The sequence below is a fragment of the Pipistrellus kuhlii genome, unplaced genomic scaffold, assembly GCF_014108245.1.
Source record: "Pipistrellus kuhlii isolate mPipKuh1 unplaced genomic scaffold, mPipKuh1.p scaffold_m20_p_9, whole genome shotgun sequence".
Classification (NCBI taxonomy): Eukaryota; Metazoa; Chordata; class Mammalia; order Chiroptera; family Vespertilionidae; genus Pipistrellus; species Pipistrellus kuhlii.
This window is the reverse complement of record NW_023425595.1, coordinates 2,768,851-2,792,215: the sequence shown is the minus strand read 5'-3', so window position 1 is coordinate 2,792,215 and position 23,365 is coordinate 2,768,851. Positions and strand designations below refer to the sequence as shown.

The 23,365-nt window shown below is 35.5% G+C and overlaps 1 protein-coding gene across 1 annotated transcript in view; it reads right to left on the bottom strand.

Moving 5' to 3' along the window:
* Positions 1 to 3,923: 3,923 nt before the first annotated feature.
* Positions 3,924 to 23,365, bottom strand: part of PDHX (pyruvate dehydrogenase complex component X) — a 42,179-nt gene continuing 22,737 nt past the window's right edge. Inside the window, exons 4-11 of the mRNA XM_036428469.2 lie at positions 19,650 to 19,849; positions 19,263 to 19,361; positions 17,565 to 17,751; positions 15,247 to 15,394; positions 11,387 to 11,445; positions 8,658 to 8,816; positions 5,308 to 5,372; positions 3,924 to 4,775 (exon numbers count right to left, since the gene is read on the bottom strand). Coding sequence (XP_036284362.1) covers positions 4,517 to 4,775; positions 5,308 to 5,372; positions 8,658 to 8,816; positions 11,387 to 11,445; positions 15,247 to 15,394; positions 17,565 to 17,751; positions 19,263 to 19,361; positions 19,650 to 19,849 — 1,176 coding nt within the window. The 3' untranslated portion in view covers positions 3,924 to 4,516. The remainder of the gene's footprint in view (positions 4,776 to 5,307; positions 5,373 to 8,657; positions 8,817 to 11,386; positions 11,446 to 15,246; positions 15,395 to 17,564; positions 17,752 to 19,262; positions 19,362 to 19,649; positions 19,850 to 23,365) is intronic.

Genomic DNA, 23,365 nt, shown 5'->3' with positions numbered 1-23,365 from the left:
TAAAGTAGGATATATTTACCTCGCGGAGTTAATCTTAATTCTAAACACGACAAACAAAACACCGCTATGATTAATTTATTCTTCTGTTTCCTCATTTTATAGGTAAGACTGTATTGAGGCACAGAAATAAGTTGTTTACTGAGAGTGCTTAAAAGACTCTTGATTTAAGTATTCAAACTAGGAAGACAAAAAATATGCACTAAATGTCAGGAGCTCCGTTGAGAAGGATGGTAATTTAAGTACCATCCTATAAATGCCATTCCCCATCAGACAGCTGGTGAGACTACTGATGAAAAAGTGCAATTTATGTGCTAAAAAGTAACATCTTAGATTTACGTAATACTTTATGCTTAATTAACTGCTATGTCTAATGTCATTTAATTTTAACACAACAGCCGTATATTTTAAGACCCGCTTTTTAGTGATAGGAGTAATAAAAAATTTCATAAACTAAGAAATTTCAGAAAAAATAAATAAATTAGTTTAGCTCTGGCTGGGTGGCTCAGTCGGTTGGAGCGTTATCCTGTGCACCAAAAGGATGAAGGTTTGATTCCTGGTCAGAACACACACCTACGTTGCAGGTTTGATCCCTGGTTGGGGCATATACAAAAGGCAACAGATCGATGTTTCTTTCTCAAACTGATGTTTCTCCCTCTCACCAAGAAATTAAGACTTATCCTTGGGTAAGAATTAACCTGTTTTTAAGGTATGGAAAAAGGAAAATCATAACTAATTAAAGAATTTGCTTATTAAGCTCTCAACTTTTAATAAAAGTCCACGTGTTCCTTAACTGTACCTATCACAGATGGTAGAGATTAAATTAGAATTTGAAAATAGTCACTTTGCTAGAAAGAAAAAGGCTGCTAGAATTTGTTGCAGAAAATGTAAATGAATAATAAAAATGTAAAAGTAAACACATTATGGTAAACCAACAAAAGATAGCCACTCTTTGAGGCTAATAAGTTTTCAAAAAACTTCTTTATTCCCTATAACTTCAATCAAATGTTTTTAATTTTACAAATCTAGACCAACACCTTCCCTCCAACCCTGCTTGTCCTCATCTCTTGCAATCAATGGAGACAGTAGAAAATAAATCCACAAAACAATTTTTAAAAATTTCAATGGAAGACTACTGCTTTTATAAACTGCTTTCACCATTTATAAAGTTTAAATGTCTTCTAAAATATAGCGCTGGCTGTACATAACGTTTGCATGGTGGTTGGGCCATGGTGTATTGTGTGGTTTGGGCAACTGCATCCCTGCTGCTGCATTATCCCACGGCACACACCCTTATGTTCATAAGCCACCACTGCAAACAGACATGGCCACTTCTCTTCATCCCCCCCTTTCTTTAGAGCACATGTGTTAAACACAAGGCCCTCGGGCCAAATCCGTCCCGCCAGGCCTTGCAATGTGGCCCGCACCGCGCTGTCATCACTGCACTCAGCTGCGTTTCCATCACAATGACAGTTTATGACTGTTCAGTAAACCATTCGGCCCGCGATTTAGGCTGGATTTTAGATTTTGGCCCCTTCTCTGATTGAGTTCGACACCCCTACTTTAGAGCCACCTGACCTAGTGCAGTGTCTTAACCATTCACGCTTTCACATAGCAAAAGCCTGCAGCTGCTTCCTGACTGCTGCCCTCTCCTTGCATACTGTGGCCAGACTAATCTTAAACAGACTCCGCATTGGTACTTCTTTCTGCAAAGACTGTTCCCCATTGATAATGTCAAATTTAAATTAATGGTTCATTTAAAAATATATATATATTTTATTGATTTTTTACAGAGAGGAAGGAAGAGAGATAGAGAGCTAGAAACGTCAATGAGAGAGAAACATCGACCAGTTGCCTCTTGCACACCCCCAACCGGGGATGTGCCCGCAACCAAGGTACATGCCCTTGACGGGAATCGAACCTGGGACCTTTCAGTCCGCAAACCGACGCTCTACCAGTGAGCCAAACCGGTTTCGGCTAATGGCTCATTCTTATCTGCCACACACTTGGTTCTTTCATTTAGTCACTTCACCAGAGGCCACGTTCATCGCAACACAATGTGCAATGAGGGCAAATTTTCCATGAAAATGAAGATTTTTATTTTAAAAAAATATTTTTATTAATTTTTAGAAAGAAAGGGGAAAGAGAGATGGAAACATCAAAGATGAGAAAATCATTGATCAGTTGACTCCTGCATGCCCCATTTGGGGATCAAGCCTGCAACCCGGGCATGTGCCCTGACTGAATCGAATGGTTGACCTTCTCATTCAATGCCCAATCACTGAGCTATCCCAGCCAGGCTGTGTACTCTAAGATTTATATGCCATTTTAATTTTTTTCTCCCATACTCCAAGTACAATATATTAACTCACAGCACCACCTACCTTCCAATAAAAGACTAGGAAGCTAGGTTTACTTTTAGCATAATGCCCAAATGGCTGACCTATACAAAGTAGAATGCAATTAGGCTCATAATGCAAAGGAGAAAAAAGATATCTAAAAACACAAGTTCCATATGGCACTATATATGATACTTATACCAGTACACATACATTTCCTCGTAATGTTCCAAACCCAGCAACATATTAAGAATTTCAATCTGACACAAAACAGTCAGTGCACAGACTGTGCCTGTAAGAGTTCACTAGAGCTGCAATCAGGGAGATGAGGGCTGCTTTGACATAAATCTAGTATTCACTGACGTTTTCCTGCCCAAGTGGTAGCTGGAACGTGTGGTTTTCCTTAGAAGTCTTCTCAGGAGGAGATAAAGGATGATGAGGGATAAAAATCTCACTTTTCTTTCCTCTCGCAGTGATACCTATCAGACCAAAATCTGTATAAAACATTGAAGAGGATGCCCAGGCAGTGCACTCTCTACAATGATCCAAACCAACCACACCACAGTCCTTTCTCAAATCGGTGTGATTCCCTGACTTCACACTGAAAGGGGATTCTTTTTTCTACAGAAGCGACAATCCCCTTACACCAGCCTAAGCGGCACAGAAGTGCTGGCTGGCAGAAATCAGCATTTGTACCAACAGCTGAGAAGTCAGTCAAACCATGAGAAGCAACAGATTCCATGAAAAGCTTGGCTGTGATGTTCATGAACGGAAATGTCTTACGTTACCTAGCATTTCTCCTGTGCAGGCCACAACAGCCCGGTGAGGCAGGCTGGGGTGAGGACCAAGGTCCATGCCCCCCACAGGGAAACAGACGCATTGCGGTTTATGCACCTTGGCCCAGGCCATGGGGTATTATGGCGGTTTAGTGCTCTATTCCTTGGATATGAAATTTAGAAAACAAAACCATTTTGGAAGGCTCTTTGCATGCCGGCGTGCAGCATGTCACACTCACAGCAGCAGACTACCAGGAGCCTTTCTGTGATTGGACAGTCAAATTACCATCCCATTTTGATGGGATTACCTTGCCAGTTAGAGTTGTTAAAAGAAATAAACTCTTCTAACCTTTACAATAATTAGTGAAAATTTCATATCATCGATGGAGTAACAAGGACAGTTCTCACCTGCTTGGCAAGCATTCTTCTCTACCCTCTTTGCATTTCCCTCACAGGAAATCCATTATTTTCCTAATGCATAAGTTTTAAATGCTTCGTTTCTTCCTGTAGAGACCCTTTGAGCTGATCCAGGGAAATTATTAATTTACTTCAAGGTTTCTCTAAACTTCTGTGTCCTAACATGTAGAATACAATGGGCATTTTTACATTTTCTCACATCCTACTACACAATACAAACCTGGTTAAAATGCACTAAGAAGCATTTTGTGTTCAAATCAACAATAATTTAAAATGTTTGGTTAGGAAACAGCATAATTTATTTTAATATATTCTAATTTAGTATGAAGGTGAGCAGTTATTTCTGAGTTTTAAGTATTTAAACTATAGTTTACACCATTGAAACAGATTTTGGGGGGTCTTTCTCTCTTCATTTTTGATTTTTTAATTCTTCCTTTTAAGAAGTTCACAGTGTCACAGGAGTAAAAAACAAGACTGGTAGGAAGCACTCTAAAACATATGGCTTTATATACATAAAAAATTCAATAATGTTGTCATAACCCCTAATACAATGGGATCTATGTTTACCTACTACTATCCAGAATAGACGTCTGTACATATTAATTGTTCAAGTATGTCTAGAGCAGTGCTGGTCAAAGTGAGGTCCCACTGCTAACTTAATGGGTGTTTCTTTGAAGACCACATCCAATGACAATACATTAAATATAAGTGTAACAATTTCTTGACTATGCTCGAAAGAGCCAAACATAATTTAACTTACATTTAGTTAACACCCCCTTTGTACAGCACCAAGGTTAAAAAGGGACCTAGCTAAATGTTCTCTTTCTTTTATTAGTTACAGTTTGTTATTTCTACAACATTAAGCCCACACTGAACTCTTGTGAAACTTTAACCTTAAATAAATAAACACTTCATCCACTTCACACTTAAATACCTAATTGCTTCCGTATAGTACATGTTTCTGGGTAACAGTTCTACCTTTGAGAACTAGGCAAGTCGGAAAGGGTTCTCTAGGTTTGCTTTAAAAGTTTCAAGAAACTTGGTGGCTAGCTCATCATCGATGACTCGGCCGTCACTCGACATGGTGACCCGGATGAGCTGCTGCTGCTGCAGTTTGTCGCTCCCCTCTTCGTCCTGAGTGAGCTTCAGCACAGATCGGAATCGCCCCACGGCCAAGATGCAGGCCTGAGGAGGGTTGATCACCGCAGAGAACTCATCGATGCCAAACATCCCCAAGTTGGAAATGCTAGAGGAAATAAAAAGCTCTGAAGGTGGCATGTTGACAATCAAAGAAGACTTTCCTCCCATGCACATTTTCACTTTAAAACTGTCATTCACAGGTAAACTGATTGTGTAGTAGTGGTAGAAAATTTAAGACTCTACAGATAAACTAGCCAGATTAGTAAGTGAATTTTACTAAGTCACTAGATAAAAGGTCAATATAAAAATTCATTTTATATTTATATACAAGTTGCTGTGACTGGGAAATAAAATTTAAGAATAATACCATATATAATAATATAAAAAATATCACGGAGCCTGGCCAATGTGGTTCAGTGGTTGAGCACTGACTCATGAATCAATTCCCTCGATTCCCGGTCAGGGCACAGCTTGGGTTGCAGGCTTGATCCCCAGTGTGGGTTGTGCCGGAGGCAGCCAATCAATGATTCTCTCATCATTGATGTTTCTATATCTGCTTCCTTTTCCCTTCCTCTCTGATATAAAAAAACAGGTAACATCTGTTTGATGCTACTGATAATTAAGAGTTTAAATTTTACCACAAAGATCCTCCTTGGTATTCTTCAGGTAACAATTTCCCATCTCTTGCTTTCTTTGAGAGAGCCTGAGAAAAATGCAAAACATGTCAAACAACACTGTATTATGCACAGTGCAAGGTATTTGTCATTTGAAATATATGGACAGGGTACAGTCTCATCTCTGAGATGCTTTGCTTTCACTTTATAAGATGTATATGTAATTTTCTCTAAAGTCAATTTTAAAATGAACAAGATAGGATATAATCTAAAGAAGCTAAAGTTGTGAATCAAAACTGTAGAAAAAGCACTTTCCTTGAAAAATTGTGCACCACCATTATACAGAATGTTCTGGTGTTTTCCATTTTGTCTATAAAACTTTTTTCTTATAAGATATTAGAAAACATTATTGTCAACCTAATATTTTGATTAAACTATGTAATGGCAACAAACTTGCAACCGACATAATAGTTTTCATCTTTCACTCTTTCCTCTTTTTTATCCATAACACACATGTAATTTCAGACAGTTGTTAAAAAAAACCCAAACCTTATATTTCACTTCCCCATATTAGAAGCATCTTTCTTGTTGCCAAGTCTTTATAAATGATTTTCCAATGTCTGTTTTTCTAAACACTGCACCTGCCAGAATTTACTTAGTCATTTCCCCAGTGGCATCATTTGGTTCACTGGTTTCTTTTGAATGATTTCATATAAATTCTCAGAAGTGGGATTACTAAGCCCCAGAAAGTGGACATTACTGCTTCTTCATCCTAGAGCTGAAGCACTTCCTGGATGAGCTAGTCTAATGGACACCCCACAAAGAATATAAGGATGTAGTAATGTTATATCACTCTTGACAATACTGAGTTCTAAAAACTTCCTTACAGAGGGAAAGACGGATAACACCCTGAGAGTGAGTTTAAGAAGTTCTTAAATTTTCCTCTACTTGCATTTGCAGTTAACTGCACTTCTGTTTGAGTTTTACTTTACAATGCTTCCAAAGCAGGGACACAGAAGCTCAATCATTCCATATAAAAAAATTAATAATGAATTTACTTTATGAGGAGAAGAGTTGATAAAATAAGTCCTGGGCTTACTTAATGGTCTGTATTATATACCTAACCTAAGTACAATTACAATCACCATTAATAACTGTTTAATTTGAAACTATAAATAATTTCCACTTTGAAAAATAAAATATTCTTTAAAAATCTAAAAATAATTTCAACGTATTACTGTAACTTAATGCAACTGAAACAACTATAGATTGATTTTCTTAGGATACAGTTACTTATGAAGCTGTTTGAAACCAAAATGAAAACTGAAGAGAGAGATTTAGATTGTGCAGTCCGTGGAGTATCAGAGGCGGAGGGAATGATCTGCGGAAGTGCTTTTTCTGCCTGAAGCAATGCCACTGTTCACATGACTTGCACAGACACATCATGTGGACCTTGAGAGGCATTTCTTTAAAGGCAGATGATTTCCACACGAGTGACTGCACTAACACATAAAAAGCATATCCATTTTAAAAACTAGGCTGCAAGCACTTTTAAAAAATCTCTGTACACTCTGAAGACATCAGCAGGATATTCCTATCAATGAACTCTAAGAACCTGAAGTAAAAATAGACTGAGGAGGATTGATGGTTCTAAAAATTCCTAAAGAATTCTCACGGGGTTTTCCTGGTAGTGTGAAAATATGAACTTAAAGCCAAAGCTGGTAACAACTCTAAGCAGATAGCTGAAACAATATAATACAAGATGGACAGCAAATATTTCTAAAATATATCACATGCCTTATTAATTCATTCAAAATTATACTGGGTACTGATGCAAAGTAAACTTTACCTCTGCCTTTTAAAAGTACTATAATTAATGAAGAATTGAGAAACGCGTGGGATGATCTAAGGTTTGTTACCATATTCCTCTATTCAGGAAATACAAACTTGAACTTGGCTAAAACACGCCTTTAGCAGCATACCCTGGCATCCTTGGGATTACTGTGGGTCAAGAAGTAAATACTTAGTGCAGGTGTTCTTAACCCGGGGTCCATGATGCATTTCCAAGGACCCACAAACTCCTTGGAAAATTACTTTGACTTTTAAATTGGCCAAAGTCACACCACCTCTCAACTACAAAATATAGTTGCATTTTTATCTATAAGCACACACTCTGCAAATCTTTTCAAAGAGGAGTGGAGAAAGGCTTTAAAATGATAATTCTACTAAGGTCACCATCATTTATATCTAACTCTACGATTCTAAAGGCATGTTTTTTAAACCAGATTGCCTTGTTTTCATTTATTTATTTATTTTGGGCAAGTAGGTCCAGACACAGGCACTCACATATAACATCAGCTTCCCAAAGAAATCTTATCTTCTACTTCTTAATCCCTCTCATAACTTGTTCTACCACTAAACACAACTGGTCCTTGGTAAACAAAAACAAAAACAAGGAATCTGAAATTGTCAATGCTGACACTATGATATTTCTGATAAAAAACACAGAAACTATTGAGGCTGTCAAAGCTGACCTACTGCCTGTGTTCCTGCTTGTTCAATGTAATATTTTTGGTGAAATCAGATTCTTCTACATTAGAGCCACAGAACTGCTTCTGAAGAAAACGCGGGAAAAATTAAGTACTTTTGTTTTTAGAACACTAAGCACTTGTAGTGGTCGCAATTCTAAAAAGAAAATGAATGAACTTTTAAGAATAAAATGATGTTAATAGTGAGGCCTATCACCACGTTTTTAGAAATATAGTTTCAGCTTTAACTATCTAAACTATGATCTTAAAAGTTGAATTCTAGACTTCTGGAAGTAAATAATTCATCTATAACTTGAATACAACTGACCCTATTTTATCTGCATGCTATTTCTGCAATTTTGAATGTAAAATGTTCTTAAAATGGGACTGGCCAGGTGGCTCAGTTGGTTAGAGCGTTGTCCCGTACACCAAAAGGCTGTGGGTTAGATTCCCTACCAGGGCACATACCTAGGCTGTGTAGGTTCAATCCCCTGTTGGGGCACATAAGGGAGGCATCCAATCGATGTTTCTCTCTCCTCTCTCCCCTCGTCCCCCCGCCTCCTTCCCTTCCTTCCTCTTTCCCTAAAATCAATAAAAACATATCTTTAGGTGAGGATTAAAAAGTAATAAGTAAATAAAATAAGTAAATGGATCATTTCTGGATTAAAAACGTAAACTCTATATAAAAATGACAATCACTTGGAAATACACAGACACAACTACATATACAAATATAAATAATTACATATAGATATATGCATATCAATCACAGAGTGACCAGATCACCTCAATGCTTTGTCAGGAAGTAAAATCCAACGTTTTGAAAGCAGAGTATTTAAGGCCTACCTTCACAGAGTCAGCAATTTCCTGTATGCCTTTGGCCGCAGCGTCTTTTATGATTGGTGTAATTAAACCTCTATCTGTTGCCACAGCCACTGAAATATCGATAAAGGGCAGTTGCTTTGGGCCTTCTCCATCCCAGCTTACATTAACATTTGGCATTTGCTAGAAATCAGAAACAGAAATACATGTTACTAATAAAGAAGCAGCTTCAGACCAAGGTGAATAGAAAAGTAACTAAATATGCTCACTGGAAAGTGAATACAGCTAGACAGAAGGAAATAAAAATTTGCTTTAAGATATGGTTTGGATCTCGGTGTTAAATACCTTTAATATCTGGGATGAACAATTAAGCATTCCATCTTTCTGAAACAAGCTTGAGGAAATTCTGATCAAAAACACATTTTGATCCCTTTATATCATGGTTAAAAAAAGGCTTCCTTTGTGAAACCTGACTGCTATAAAATATTTTATGTTTGGTGTACTTCCTGCCCCAAAATTTTACCAACATGACCTTGAGAAGGCAGACAGGGAAGAGGGGTGGTGACATTCATCCACTCATTCCTGAGGTATTAAGGAAGCCTGATTTTCTAGCACAGCCCTAGGAGGTACCAACATGCCATTCATAAATGACTTCCTTATTTAAGAAAGATTTTCTAGCTTCATAAACATATGATATGTCCTACATGTGAGCATGTCTATATTTAATATACATATAATACAAAAACCAGATGAAATGGTCAAATACTTGGAAACAATGCAAATGGATACATTGTCAAGTATCATAGCAGAAAATGATGCTGAAAAATAGACATAAAAAATTTTCTCTTCTCAAAAATTCTTTGCTTTCTACAGAATAAGATCCATACCTCTCTTCTGTAATGTAAACATAGCCATCCACAGAACAATTCCTGCTACCTACCTAATCTTACTTCTGACCACTCCGCTAAGATGATTTCCCAGGTCCCTCAGGCCCCACCCTGCCATGCTGAGCTCATTTTCATTTCTTCACTCATCTCTTCTGAGGCTCACTCATTCAACAATGCCATTAAGTCAAAATAAACAAGAAAGTCCCAACCTCTTAGAAGATTTAAAATTCTTTAGAGATAATGGTAAAATAAAAGAGGAAAACTCACCCCTCACTAAGCAAATAAATTTAGCTAGGAAGCTATTGTGACAAAAACCTATGGGACTAAGTTGTACTCAAAGGAAAATTTATAAATCTAAATAATCTTACTAATAAAAGATAATTATAATGAATTACATTCAAGTTTCCTAAGAAAATATCTCTTATCAAAATAAACCTGAGGAAGTGAAGGAACACAAAATAAGTATGCAAAAGCGAGACAGTTCAGAAAATCCCCAGGCATTTCAGACATTAACATAATTATAAGCAAATTTAAGTGACTCTAAGCTAATTAAGTTTGGGAATTTAGATGAAATAACTTTATTTTCTGAGAATATATACACTTCCAAGACTGATTCAAGAAAAAGCTGAAAATTAAACAGTTCAATAATTATGGGGGTGGGGGGGCTGAGAAAGTTGGCAATGCTCCCTCTTCAAAACAGAACTCAGGTACTTTTACTGGTGAATGCTCTATAACTTCAAGAATAAAAAGCTTCACAATATTAAAAGAATCAGAGAGAAAGGGAAGGAAAAAAAAGCACCCAAATCCATTTTGATGAATCAATTTACTTAAAAGAAAAAAGAAAAAAAAAGCTAGCACAAAATTTAAATTACAATTAGTATGGCTCCTGATACAAAATTATGAAATGAAATTGACCAAGAGCTAATGAACACTCAAGGAGGGCAAGAATAACTTAGAAAATCATTAATAATTCAAAATATTATTTGGTCAAAGACATATGAACACTTCGACATGAACAGCTGAAACGGCATGCCTATAAATTCTCAACTATTTAACTGTTCAAGAAATAAAAATACATTCTTTGTAAATGTACCTTCAATATAGCACCTACAAAGTCGCAATACAGAAAAGCAGCCTCATTCCACAAAGAAGACATGACAGGAGATGGTGCTGAGCAGCTAGTCAGGAAGCCTGGGTTTCAGATTCGCTAGTCAGACAGACTACCTAGCTTCTTGCCACTCCACCGGAACGCTATTTGGCTTCTGAAACTTAATACACAAGGTCCAGACACAAACTCGAGAGTCCCTGCTGCAAACGGACTCCTCTCCCATTTCCCAGTCTTAGTACATGGGAAACTCCATGCCTCGGTCTGGAATCATCTCTAGCTCATACCCACTTGACTCCCTCCCTCTCTTCTTGCAGGCTTTGTCTCATTACCTCCTTGCTAGAGAGGCCTTGCTTTTGAATACAACGGCCATAGTTATTTTGTCCCTGAACTTGCTCTCTATTTCAGCTGAGCATTTTCACTATCTGACAGCATTTGCTTGTCTCTTCCAACTAGAACATAAGCCCCATGAGAACAGAAATTATGTAGGCCTTTGTTCACCACCATATTTCAAATGCCTGGCATGTATTTAGCACAAGACAGGGGGTCAATTAGTATTTGTTGAATAAATGGTCACTATTCTACTGTAATTAGTTAGTTGTAAGCCCTTTTGATTTTGTTTCTTCATCTATAAAACTGAGGAAGATTAAATGATAGAATGATTTTAGCAATAAAATTATAAAGGGCTGTGATTTAAAAATAAGAGTTCTATTTATCCATAAAAATCCAAAGATGTGAGATTATTGGGATTTGCTACTTACTTTAAGAGTAACAGCTACTGCCTTGATGATAAAATCATTTATTGACACTTTAATGTCATCTGAAAGAAAAACAAGCATATTAATATTAACGTTCATAATAAACTTTAACATTGACCATTAGGATTTCAAACTTGTAAATTACTATACTGACAAGCAATGGTAAAAAACATGACAGGTTTTGTTTGCTTATTCAATAAGATTCCACTGATTAGAAAAACTTGTATTATGTGAGGTCCTGGATAAATAGTATTAACCATGGAAAGTTTATTTCTGGGGCTTGATTATATTGGGTCGGCAGCTAAGTAATTGCGGGTTTCACACATATATGGCTTCAGTTGAATTTTTAGGTTTGCAGACGTAGTACAAATGTAAAACACATTTTGTTATTTGATAGTTGGCTACTCAGCTGTTAATCAGTGAAAAAAGTTTTTTGATCTGTTTTGTAGTTTTCGTTTGGCGTTCGTTGAAAAATGGAAAATTAAAAGGAACATTTTCGTCATATTTTGCTTTTTTATTTCCGCAAAGGGAAAAACACATCGCAAGCTCATAAAAAGTTATGTGCTGTTTATGGTGACGAAGCCTTAAAAGAACGGCAGTGTCAAAATTGGTTTGCCAAATTTCGTTCTGGTGATTTTTCACTCAAAGATGAAAAACGCTCTGGTCGTCCAGTTAAAGTTGATGACGCCCTAATCAAAGCAATAATCAATTCGGACTGTCACAGTACAACACGTGAGATTGCAGAGAAGCTTCATGTATCACATACATGCATTGAAAATCACTTAAAACAACTTGGCTATGTTCAAAAACTCGATACATGGGTTCCTCACGAACTGAAAGAATCACAGTTAACGCAACGCATTAGCAGCTGCGATTTGCTAAAGAAACGTAATGAAAATGATCCATTTTTAAAACGACTGATAACTGGCGATGAAAAATGGGTTGTTTACAACAATATCAAGCGGAAAATATCGTGGAGCAGGCCAGGTGAACCAACTCAAACAACATCAAAAGTTGATATTCATCAAAAGAAGGTTTTGTTATCAGTTTGGTCGGATTACAAAGGAATTGTCTACTTTGAACTCTTACCACCCAACCGAACGATCAATTCTGATGTCTACATTGAACAACTAATGAAATTAAACAATGCAGTTGAAGAAAAGCGGCCTGAATTGACAAATCGAAAAGGTGTTGTATTCCATCATGACAATGCAAGGCCACACACATCTTTGGTCACTCGGCAAAAATTAATGGAGCTTGGTTGGGATGTTTTGCCACATCCACCATATAGTCCTGACCTTGCACCATCTGATTACTTTTTGTTTCGATCTTTACAAAACTCCTTGAGTGGTAAAAATTTCAATAATGATGATGATGTCAAATCGTACCTGATTCAGTTTTTTGCTAATAAAAACCAGAAGTTTTTTGAACGTGGGATTATGATGCTGCCTGAAAGATGGCAAAAGGTCATTGATCAAAATGGGCAATACATTACAGAATAAAGTTATTTAGTTCCATGAAAAAATTCTTTCTTTAAAAAATCCGCAATTACTTAGTTGCCGACCCAATAATTCTTTTAAATTGCCCAGATATAATACACAAGAACTTGCAGAAAGAAAATCAACTTGCATGTCTCTAAAGAGACAAATGTTCTCTCTATGATGTATACAAACAGGATGATTTGTTTTTTTCTCACTTTTCAAATGTTCTTTTTCTGCATATGCTTTATATCAATAATATACTGACTACCGTATTTTTCGGACCATAAGACGCTCCGGACCATAAGACGCACCAGTTTTTAGAGAGGGGAAATGAAGAAAAAAAGATTCTGAAACAAAGAGTGTCCTAAAATATTTTATGTGCATTAAAACCCAACATCACAGTCATAAACACATGTAATCAACCCTGTAAAGTAAACAGCAGCATTTAGAACCATTTTAGAGCCGGGCAAGCACACAGAGACCACACAGAGCCGGGCAAGTAAAAAAAACTTTTTTTTAAAAGTATATGTGTAGGCTATATTTGGACCATAAGACGCAGGGACTTTTTACCCCCACTTCTGGGGGAAAAAAAGTGCGTCTTATGGTCCGAAAAATACGGTATATTAGAACTGTGGTACACATAGTCACTTTATGAAATAAATATGTATCTGGGGGATATTCAAATTTTTTTTACTAATGAGGCGTACAACAAAAATTTTAGACCACTGCATTAGATAAGATCTGCTTTTTAACTTAACAAGATACAGCAAGGTCCTAGTGCAGAAAGTAAAATGAGGTTTTCTGTCTAGTTTTACGGTGAGTCCATTTGAATTAATGTCCCTCCAGTACACATGATGATTTTAAGATAAAGCTGAGGTCCTCTCCCTTCTTACAGAGCTGCCATAACTAAAGCATTTGATTTGTACTCTTGCTTTCCCCAGTGAGTATGGAAGTGTTGGAAAATGTAAACTACACTTGATTCTTTATTGCAAGAATTTCTAGAAGATCAAGATCTAGTCAATGATATGTGGCAGCAATAAATAATCTTGTTATTATAGTATCATGGAATTTTGTGTGAATAAGACCTCATTTCAGAGGCATGCTGAAGATTTCAGAAAGAGAGTAGATAAATTACCATAAACATAAAAACTGCCAAACTGTCATGGTAACTGTCAGCTGCTCATTTAATTCATAGCTCTTCTAATTCAGATTTCCAGAAACATACAACTTCTTTGTTTCTTTAAAATCCCTCAGGAATAGAAATAAAAATGGATTTCCAATGCTTACATGTCAGAATTTCCCAATATACATAATTGTAAAGATTCTTAGCAAATTTTTAGAAAATGGAATTAAGCAATTATGAAAAAATTAATGATTAAATGAGTTTTATGCACTCATTACAAGTAATCACTCATATAAATAAGGTCAATTCAACATTTGGAAAGCAATAAAATTCACCATATTAATAGGGAGGAAAAGGAAACGTTATCTCAAAAGATGCACAAAAAGTATTTGACTTGCCCTAACCGGTTTGGTTCAATGGATAGAGTGTCGGCCTGTGGACTGAAGGGTCCCAGGTTCGATTCCGGTCAAGGGCATGTACCTTGGTTGCATGCACAAACCCAGTGGGGAGTGTGCAGGAGGCAGCTAATTGATGTTTCCCTCTCATCAATGTTTCTAACTATCTATTCCTCTCCCTTCCTCTCTGTAAAAAAATCAATAAAATATATTTTTTAAAAAGTATTTGACAAAATTCAACATCCATCCAAATGTGAATTTCAGTCTGAAAAAGGAAATCTACAAAACCCTGCAGCTAATATTAAAGACTGAATATTTTCTCCCAAGATCAAGAATGAGGTGAGAATATCTGCTTTTACTACTTATATTTGGCATGCAATAGAGGTCCTCAACAGTGCAATAAGGCAAGAAAATGAAATAAGAGTCATACAAAGTAGAAATAAATGATATATTAGTTTATGCTAACAATTCTTATGTCTCACCAATCTTAGCCTTAATTGATTTATGGGAGAAACATTACAAATTTAATAACCTAAAATATACTTTGAAAAAGAAATTAAAACTTGTATCAAGAAAAGTGATACATAAGACATATTTATAATCTAAAACATTCTTAAACCAGTTTGAACTTTATATTTTCTAAAATGCTAAGGACAGCTTTATTTGGGTATCATATAAAAAAGTATGATTTATTCAATACTATGGAATCTATTTCTTATAAGAAATAAGCCAATTTTTTTTTAGCACTAATATATTCCAAGATGATGAAATTGAAATAAAAAGCTACATATGTGCATTTTATAATTAAAGGATTTTATTACAGTTAGCATGTGTATTGCATTAAGTAAATTCAACTTTACTAACCTTTGACCAGATTTTGTCTAACTTTTAAAACAGCTCCAACGTCACAATCAGCAGTAGCATATGCATGAGGTACAGTACTTTTAGATTCAGTTAGCCTTTTGGCAATAACTCTTCGAATATTGCTAGCTGGGATTTCAGTGAATGTGCCCTGCAAGGAATAGAAATCTGTCCATTAAACCATGAAAAATAAAAGAAAAAAAAATAAATTTCATAACAGAAATCAGGTCTCAGTTACTTTTGATAATAATTAAAGATTAATATTAAAAAAGTACTATTAAAAATTCTTAGTGCCCTAGCCAGTTGGCTAAAATGTCTTCCTGTACACCATAAGGTGGCGGGCTCAATGCCTGGTCAGGGCATGTATAGGAGGCAATCCATCAATGTTTCTCTCACATGAAGTCTGTCTCTCTCTCCTTTCTCTCTCTCTTCCTTTCTCTAAGATTTAAAAAAAATTCTTAGTATAAGGAAAAATGTAAGAAACCTAAGGAGTATAAAACTGTAGAAAAAAAGTCACAGTATATGAGTGTAGAAGAAAATGGAAAAATTCAAGTGTCAGTTATGAATGGGACTTCATATGTTACTATGATTGAGATGATTTTAAAATATCTAAGAAATCATGAATAATTCCTCATGGATGTGTGTGTGTGTGCATGCACATGTATAAAAATACACACACATACCCCAGAGGTACCACCTATAAGCAATTTTTGTGATAAACATTATCTCTATATATAAAAGGCTAATATGCCAAGTGTCCCCTGGGGAGTTTGAGCACTTGTTATGATGTGTGCTCACCACCGGGGGCAGTGCATAATGAAGAAAGGCCCAGCTGGCAGACAGAAGGCCCTAATTGGCCCTGATCTCCAACCAGGCCTAGAGAGCCTACCTGTGCATGAATTTCATGCACGGGGCCTCTAGTTTCTTAAGAATACTCAAAGCAGCCAATAAATCAACAAAACAACTAAAAGCAATTTTTTATTTGTAAAAATGTCATAAAGTAGCCCTAGCTGGTTTGGTTCAGTAGATAGCACATCAGCCTGCAGACTAAAGGGTCCCAGATTCAACTCTAGTCAGGGGCACATGCCTGGGTTGCGGACCTGATCTCCAATCAATGATTCTCTCTCATCACTGATGTTTCTATCTCTCTCCCTCCCTCCCTGAAAGCAATAAAAATATATTTTTAAAAAATGGCATAAAGTAGCAAAAGATAATCTAATATACTGGATAATCTATCAAATTATTTCTATTTCAGTTTGTTATTTTTTAAAAATCACATGAATATCTATGTCCTAGAAATTCAAAATATGGAGTATGAATGAGATAAAAAAAAAATCTTTCTGTAACTTTATTGTCGCCTTTCCATTCTGTTCCTTGAACTTCTAACAAAAACATGGGACCTTAAATTACCTCTAATTCCTTCCTTATCCTTTACATCATCCTGGGATTGGGTTATAATCACTTCAGGATAATACAGAAACAGAAAATACAGATGATTTCCTTTTTAACAATTGCTCACTTAGAGAACTAAACATTTTAGGTTAACAAAATACTTAATCAAACAGAATAAATACTCTCTATATACTGTAAGAATTTGAAAGTGAGGTTTATCTTTCTAATTTGAATAACTTAGTTTTTAAAGAAATTAAGATTTGATTACACATAAAATTTTTGTATATGTAGTCATAAGTCATTAATGTACAGTAAAAAAATCTGTTTCCTATGAAACTTGTACTATTTTCAATTCTTCTAAAATATTATATTTAAATATATCTCTCCGTTAGAAAAAGTAGCATAGGTTTATCTCTGTTTGCCTGTTAATATTTTAAGTGCCCTTCAATTTTAAATAAACCGGATTATTCTGCATTTCTTCTGATGGGAAGAAATAACGTGAAACCTAGGAAAGGGAGGGACAAAAATGGAGCAATTTGTAAACAAAAAGACTGTTCTTCATAGTGAGCCTATCAATTTCCTTAGTGAAAAATTACAATTTTTCCACAAAAGGGAGCTGGTATCAGCTACTAATTACTAGCTAAACAAGACATGAAAAGTATCAGGATTACAGAGCATGTATATGGTACTGAAGGTGTGGAACTTGTAGTAAATTGGAATGGAATCATAATCCTGGTGTTCCTTTTGGAAGTCAGAACTGTATAAATAAATTTGGTTTGTGATAGGAGCTCTGCAAAACAAAGCACTTGGAGAGTTTTAGCTGCTACTAAAATAGATTGCAAAAAAGTACTTGCAAAACATGCAGTAATGGTGCTTATTTCCTTTCCCACTTAAAACTGGAAAATAAAAATCTACTTAGATGACATTACCGCTACGTTAGGTTGTCCAGGAGTTGACACTGGTGGGATCATGGGCCGGGGATAAGATGGTGGGGCTGCGGCTGGGGCTGGGGCCTTTGTGGGCAAAGGTGCAGTGGGAGCTACTGGAGGGGCTGGGGTCGGTCTGGTTTCCGTGACTTTGCCCGCCTGTTTCAACTGGACAAGCTTGACAGCATCCCTGGAAATAAGAGGGAATTAGATAATCATGATCAGCAACAAAAACTACAATAAAACCTTTAGAAAAATGGTAGGGAGATGTGGAGGGAAGATACAGACATACATACATGTCAAGGCTAAAATGCAAAAGGAATTATTTGAGCTAGACAAATGAATCTTGTCTGCTGATTCATATTATTTGTCCAATCAGTACAACATTTGTACTGTTTCAAAATCCAAAGAATTAGAAATTTATTAACATACTGGATATAGTTATTTAAAAAAAAATTAGTCTTTTCATTCCAGGGACGGGGGGGGGGGGGGTGTCATTTGGAATATGAGCAATTCATAACTAAACCACACCCTCATTCTTTAAACTTGTGAAATAATTTTCACATTCAGAAATTATGAAGCTTATTGTGCCTATGACTTTCATTAGGACATTTACTAAATCACTGTTTAGTGCTAATTACCTTGTTTATGGCCAGAAAAATCACAGTACTGTTAATTTCGCTCAACAGGCTATCAGCACAATCTAATGTAATGAACCTAACCTCAACATCATTTAGAATAAAAAATAGACTAATAATAAACTTTCCATTGTATTACTGTGTAAAATAAAGGTATTTTTGTTTTTTAAAAGGATCTAGTGAGATTACTAAATATGTCAAGCCTTTTTTTCTTACAAATAAGCATATTGCTTTAAAACCTTACCGCAATTTAAAAATTTTAATGGAACTGCCAATAGAAATGTGGCACATATAACTACAGCAGCCTTATATTAGGTTTATATGCCTATTTGACTAATCTTTGTCATCCCCATTAGAATAAATTTCAATAGATAAGGCACTGTCTATTCTAATAGACCCTTGAAAGACAAAATTTAAACAAATGGGAAGACATATCAGTGTTCTTGGAAGATTCAACATCATAAAGATGCCAGTTCTTTCTAAGTTAATTTAAAATGTGACACAACCCAATACAAACAACATGGTTCCCTGCCATACCCTGCCAGGAGCCTAGACGAATTGTTCAAAATCCATTTGGAAGAATTAAAAGTGTGGTATTAAAAAATATAGACAAAATAGGAAAGAAAATCTAAAAAGAGACCCAACTGTATCTGGAAATTACTTTGATCATACAAGTGAATAAAATTCAAACAGATAAGAATAATATTGTTTTTAAAAGTAATTTCCATGTTTTAGAAATTTAAATGCAATTGCATATTTTTTTCATAAAAACGTAAAATAACACAAAAATTCACTCTCCTGAACTCTAATTTTCTGCCTTTATCACCATTTCCAAGGATCTCACTTAGTTTCCAAATTAGAATTGTTTTTCAGTAATGCTGCAATTATTCAGAAAACTCTTGCACAGCATACAATTTTACTCAGACAAAGGCAATTAAAAACACAAAGGAACAGTGTACTTTCTTTTAAATCATAACTTGAATAAGCTCTCCTCTAAGTACTTTCAGAAAATAATGATCATGATAAGTAATGAAATTGGCTATTACGAAAAGCACACACATACTCTTTGGTAAAAATCCCCCGAGGACCAGAGGCTGTGCCCTGGCTGGCATCCAGTTTGTGTTTTTCCAGAATATTACGGGCAGCTGGACTTACACGGAGCCTAAGAAGAAACAATGAAGATTAGTGGGATCAATTAACACTCATATTTGATTCAAATATATCTTAAAGTCAACAGTTTTTCTGATCATTAAAAAAATAGAAACATAAAGCTAAAACAAACAGCCACAGACAAATAAATTAATCTGTACTAATCTGGTTTCTATTACTATCAACACATTTCCACACAAATTTAATTAGTTACCATTTCAAAATAATCTTTTAAAAAGAGTAAATATGCACAAGGAGAAAGCTGCTACTTTTCACGTGGTTCATTCAAATAAACACTCACTGCAGTGTCCCTGGTGGGAGTTCCTTTCTGACAGGCACAGGAACGGGTGGTCCTGGGGAGGGGCGAGGCGCTGAGGGCTGTGAGGTGGCTGCTGGAGGACCTACATCTTTGGGAATCTCAACATGTTTCCAATCTTCTCCTTCTTCAACTAGCAAGCCAATTAGTGAACCTAGCCGTATACCTTTAGATCCTTCTTCAACCTATATTTTAAAAAGAAAATAACTGCAGAGATGGAAAGGCTCATGACCTCATGAATAAGCTTATTCCTTTGTTGGATGTTGCTGTGCCAGTTAGAAATATCAATTACTTTGAGTTACATCTGCTTCCAAGTCAGCCAGCCTCCCCTTCCCACTCACGACCTCCCTTTCCTTCCTTCCTTCCCCCACTAATACCTTCCTTTACCACTTTCCCCCTCCCAGTTACTAATGCTATTTCCTGAAATAAAGGAAAAATCTAGAATCTCCCCTCTTTCAGACAGCTTTTAAACAGTAAGACATATTTATGACCATTATCCTTCTGATCTCAATCAGTACAAATCTCACACAAATAACTGTGGTTACACATGTCAACTATGTGTCTTTCTCAGAGCTCTATACAATGGCTTAGAGAACTCTTAAGAACTCATAAGAGATTAATTCCCCCAATAGGTCCTTTACTAAAATTAATTCAATGAAAAATATTTTCAGTAAGCTTAATCTAGAAAAAAGAACATCTCATTATATAGATAGAATTGGTTAACAACTCTTGTTAATGTTAAGTGTAGTTCCTACCTTTTTCTACATATCTATTTACAAACCTGAGAAAACAGCATGAACTTCTTTTTGAGTACATTAGAAACATGGTGGTTTCTCAACTAATCAAACACATTTTCACAGACAATGCCAATTAAAAGTGTAAGATTGAAGGAAAGCTTGATATAAATATATTTTAAATGCTTTAGTAGCATTAATTTATTTTTAAAAACTCTTATTTTTAAAAAGTCTTTATAGAACCTTCAAATGACAGTATTTTATAAGTTCAGTAATAGAAGAAAATGTCATTCCTTTAACATTTTCTATTATATTCCCTTTCAATTACTGTAAGTAAGGTTCATTTCAGATGTAATTTAATGAATAACTAAATGACAGGCTGCAGGATGTTCACTAATATAGTAATTATAAGTAAAAGCAAAACTCCTAGAATGAGTCTGGCATTTCTGAGAGGTTCTAATTTTTATGCTGATTACTATGTACTCTATTCCTTAAAGAATAGGGTGTAAGTCTGGGGAGTAAGGAAACTTTCTAATTTACTAATTACTGATAGAGAAGAAACAGAACGATGCTTTGATAAGGCAAAATATATATAAGAAATGGGTATTTAAGACTCAGAACGTTTAAGGAACTGCAAGCTGTGGAAAAATACTAAGAAACCCAAAAACATTTTTTTTAGTTCTTTGCCACATACTGAACAGTTTTACTTCTTTGGACTGCTCATTTGTCCTTATTACATTAAAAAGATGAGTAAGGATTATTATTAGGTTATTTTTTGAGTCTTCTAAAAATGTCTAATTATTTGCTTATGAATTGCTAACTAAGAATCACAAGGTAAAATGACTAATTTTTAAAACTTGATATAAAAAAGCACTAAGTGATATAAAGTCCACTTGATATTAACTCCTATCAAAACTGAACCAGAAATAGGATCAATATCCAAGTACAAAGAACAATACTCCAATGCAAATGATTTTTTAATAAATAGGAAAGTTGTATTGGAAAAATATCAATAAATTTCTAGCATCTGAATCAGACATGATATTAAATCTAAAACTGACACCACATCTGTTTTATTTATAAATCATATAAATGATTCCCATATATACCCTATCAATTGACACCTTCACAAGTATTTAGTATCATTTCAACATTATTATATTTAAAAATCAAATAACAGTGTATGCTACCACACAACTTGAATATATCAATATAACAGAAGTTAAAATAGTATCTATTAGAGTTCCATTTAAAGTCACTGAAATCACTACGTGAAGTTCAGATCATTTCTCTGGCTTTCTTTATTCCCTGAGAAATAAAGAGGACTTTTAGAAGTGTGCTAGTTTCCTGTAGACTAGTGTGCTTATGTTGTAGTTGGCAAATGTTTAAAACTGGCATAGACTCGGTAAAAGAAGAGTAAATAATGCTCTCTCCAAAGTGTTTAGAAACCAAACAAGGTGGCCTTTGTCACTGTTAGCACTGGGACGGCTCCACCAGAGCGATTGGAGTTCCAGGACACTTCACTCGGCCAGTTCTTTACCAGGCACCTGCTTACTGGATAAAATTCTCCCTACTCTTGTGCCACTGATCTCCTAATGAGAAGTGTAGGATTTTTATAGTTAGCCCCGAGAAAGCTGTTGATTAATAGTGAAATATTGAATCTGGAATCTGTCATTTAATGTACAAGCATTCCCTTCCAGTCTTTTAGAGACTTGCTCAGTTTCATACTGGCTCTGCTTCTTGCTAGTTAGGTGACCTTAGAAAGTTGTCTCACCCTGACCGTTTCTTCATCTGTAACGAAAATAATAATAGTAACTACTCAAGAGTTGTTATGAGGAATAAATGAGTTTGATATAAGATACAAAACAGTGCCAGACATCTAGTAACCACTACATAACTATACAAGATGTTGTTATTGTTACTACTAGGGTGTTGGTATTTTCAAGTTTTTTATTTTATTATTATTTTAAAAATTATATTTTTATTGATTTCAGAGAGGAAAGATAGAGGGACAGAGATAGAAACATCAATGATGAGAGAGAATCATTGATCAGCTGCCTCCTGCATGCCTCGAACTGGGTATCAAGCCCACAAATGGGGCATGTGCCCTTGACTGGAATCGAACTTGGGACCCTTTAGTCTTCAGGTCAATGCTCTATCCACTGAGCAAAAACAGCTAGGGCTGGTTACTGATTTTTAAAACAAAAAATATACACAACATGGATAAAGACTGGACTTCAGAGGATTGTCCCTTGGCAGAGGCTGGAAGAACTGAAGAGTAAAGAGCAGCATATGAAACAAAGGTGGTAAGGCTTTTGACGAGCTATTTTTCTATAATACTCAGAGGCTGAATTCTGTCCCAAGCCATGAACCTCTTGTAAGGGCCTCTTTACCAGAGACATCTCCATAGTCTGACATAAACCTGCAAATGTGCTCAGAACAGCCTACCCTCATCTATGTACCAAAGGATAGGAGGTGAATTCAAGAGACACAATAATTTCTGTGTAAAGGGGTTCATTCCATTTAAGTTCTAATAAATACAATGCTTTGATTCTGATATTTAAAAAATAATCAGTAAGTTAAACAATTATTTAAATATTTTTTATGTTTAAAAGTAGAACACTTCAGAACCGCTAAGTGAGTACTGAGTACTAACTGCAGTGGTTAGTGGAGATGAGCTAAGTAACCTGACTGGCCTAATGGGTTTGAAAATCTAGTAAAGAATTTCCATGTTAACCATTATACAGCTTTCAGTTGTTTTTATTCTTTAATATATACAGATTGACTTATATGCCAACGAACTTGAGTTTAAAAGGAAGATAACTAAGAAACACTGAGGCTGAAAACAAATCAAGGACAAGACAAGGTAAACTGCAGCATATACCACCTCATTTTTTCACTATTTTCCCCTATAAAAGTGTATATATATTGTACATTAATATACTCCCATTTCTATCAAAAAAGCAT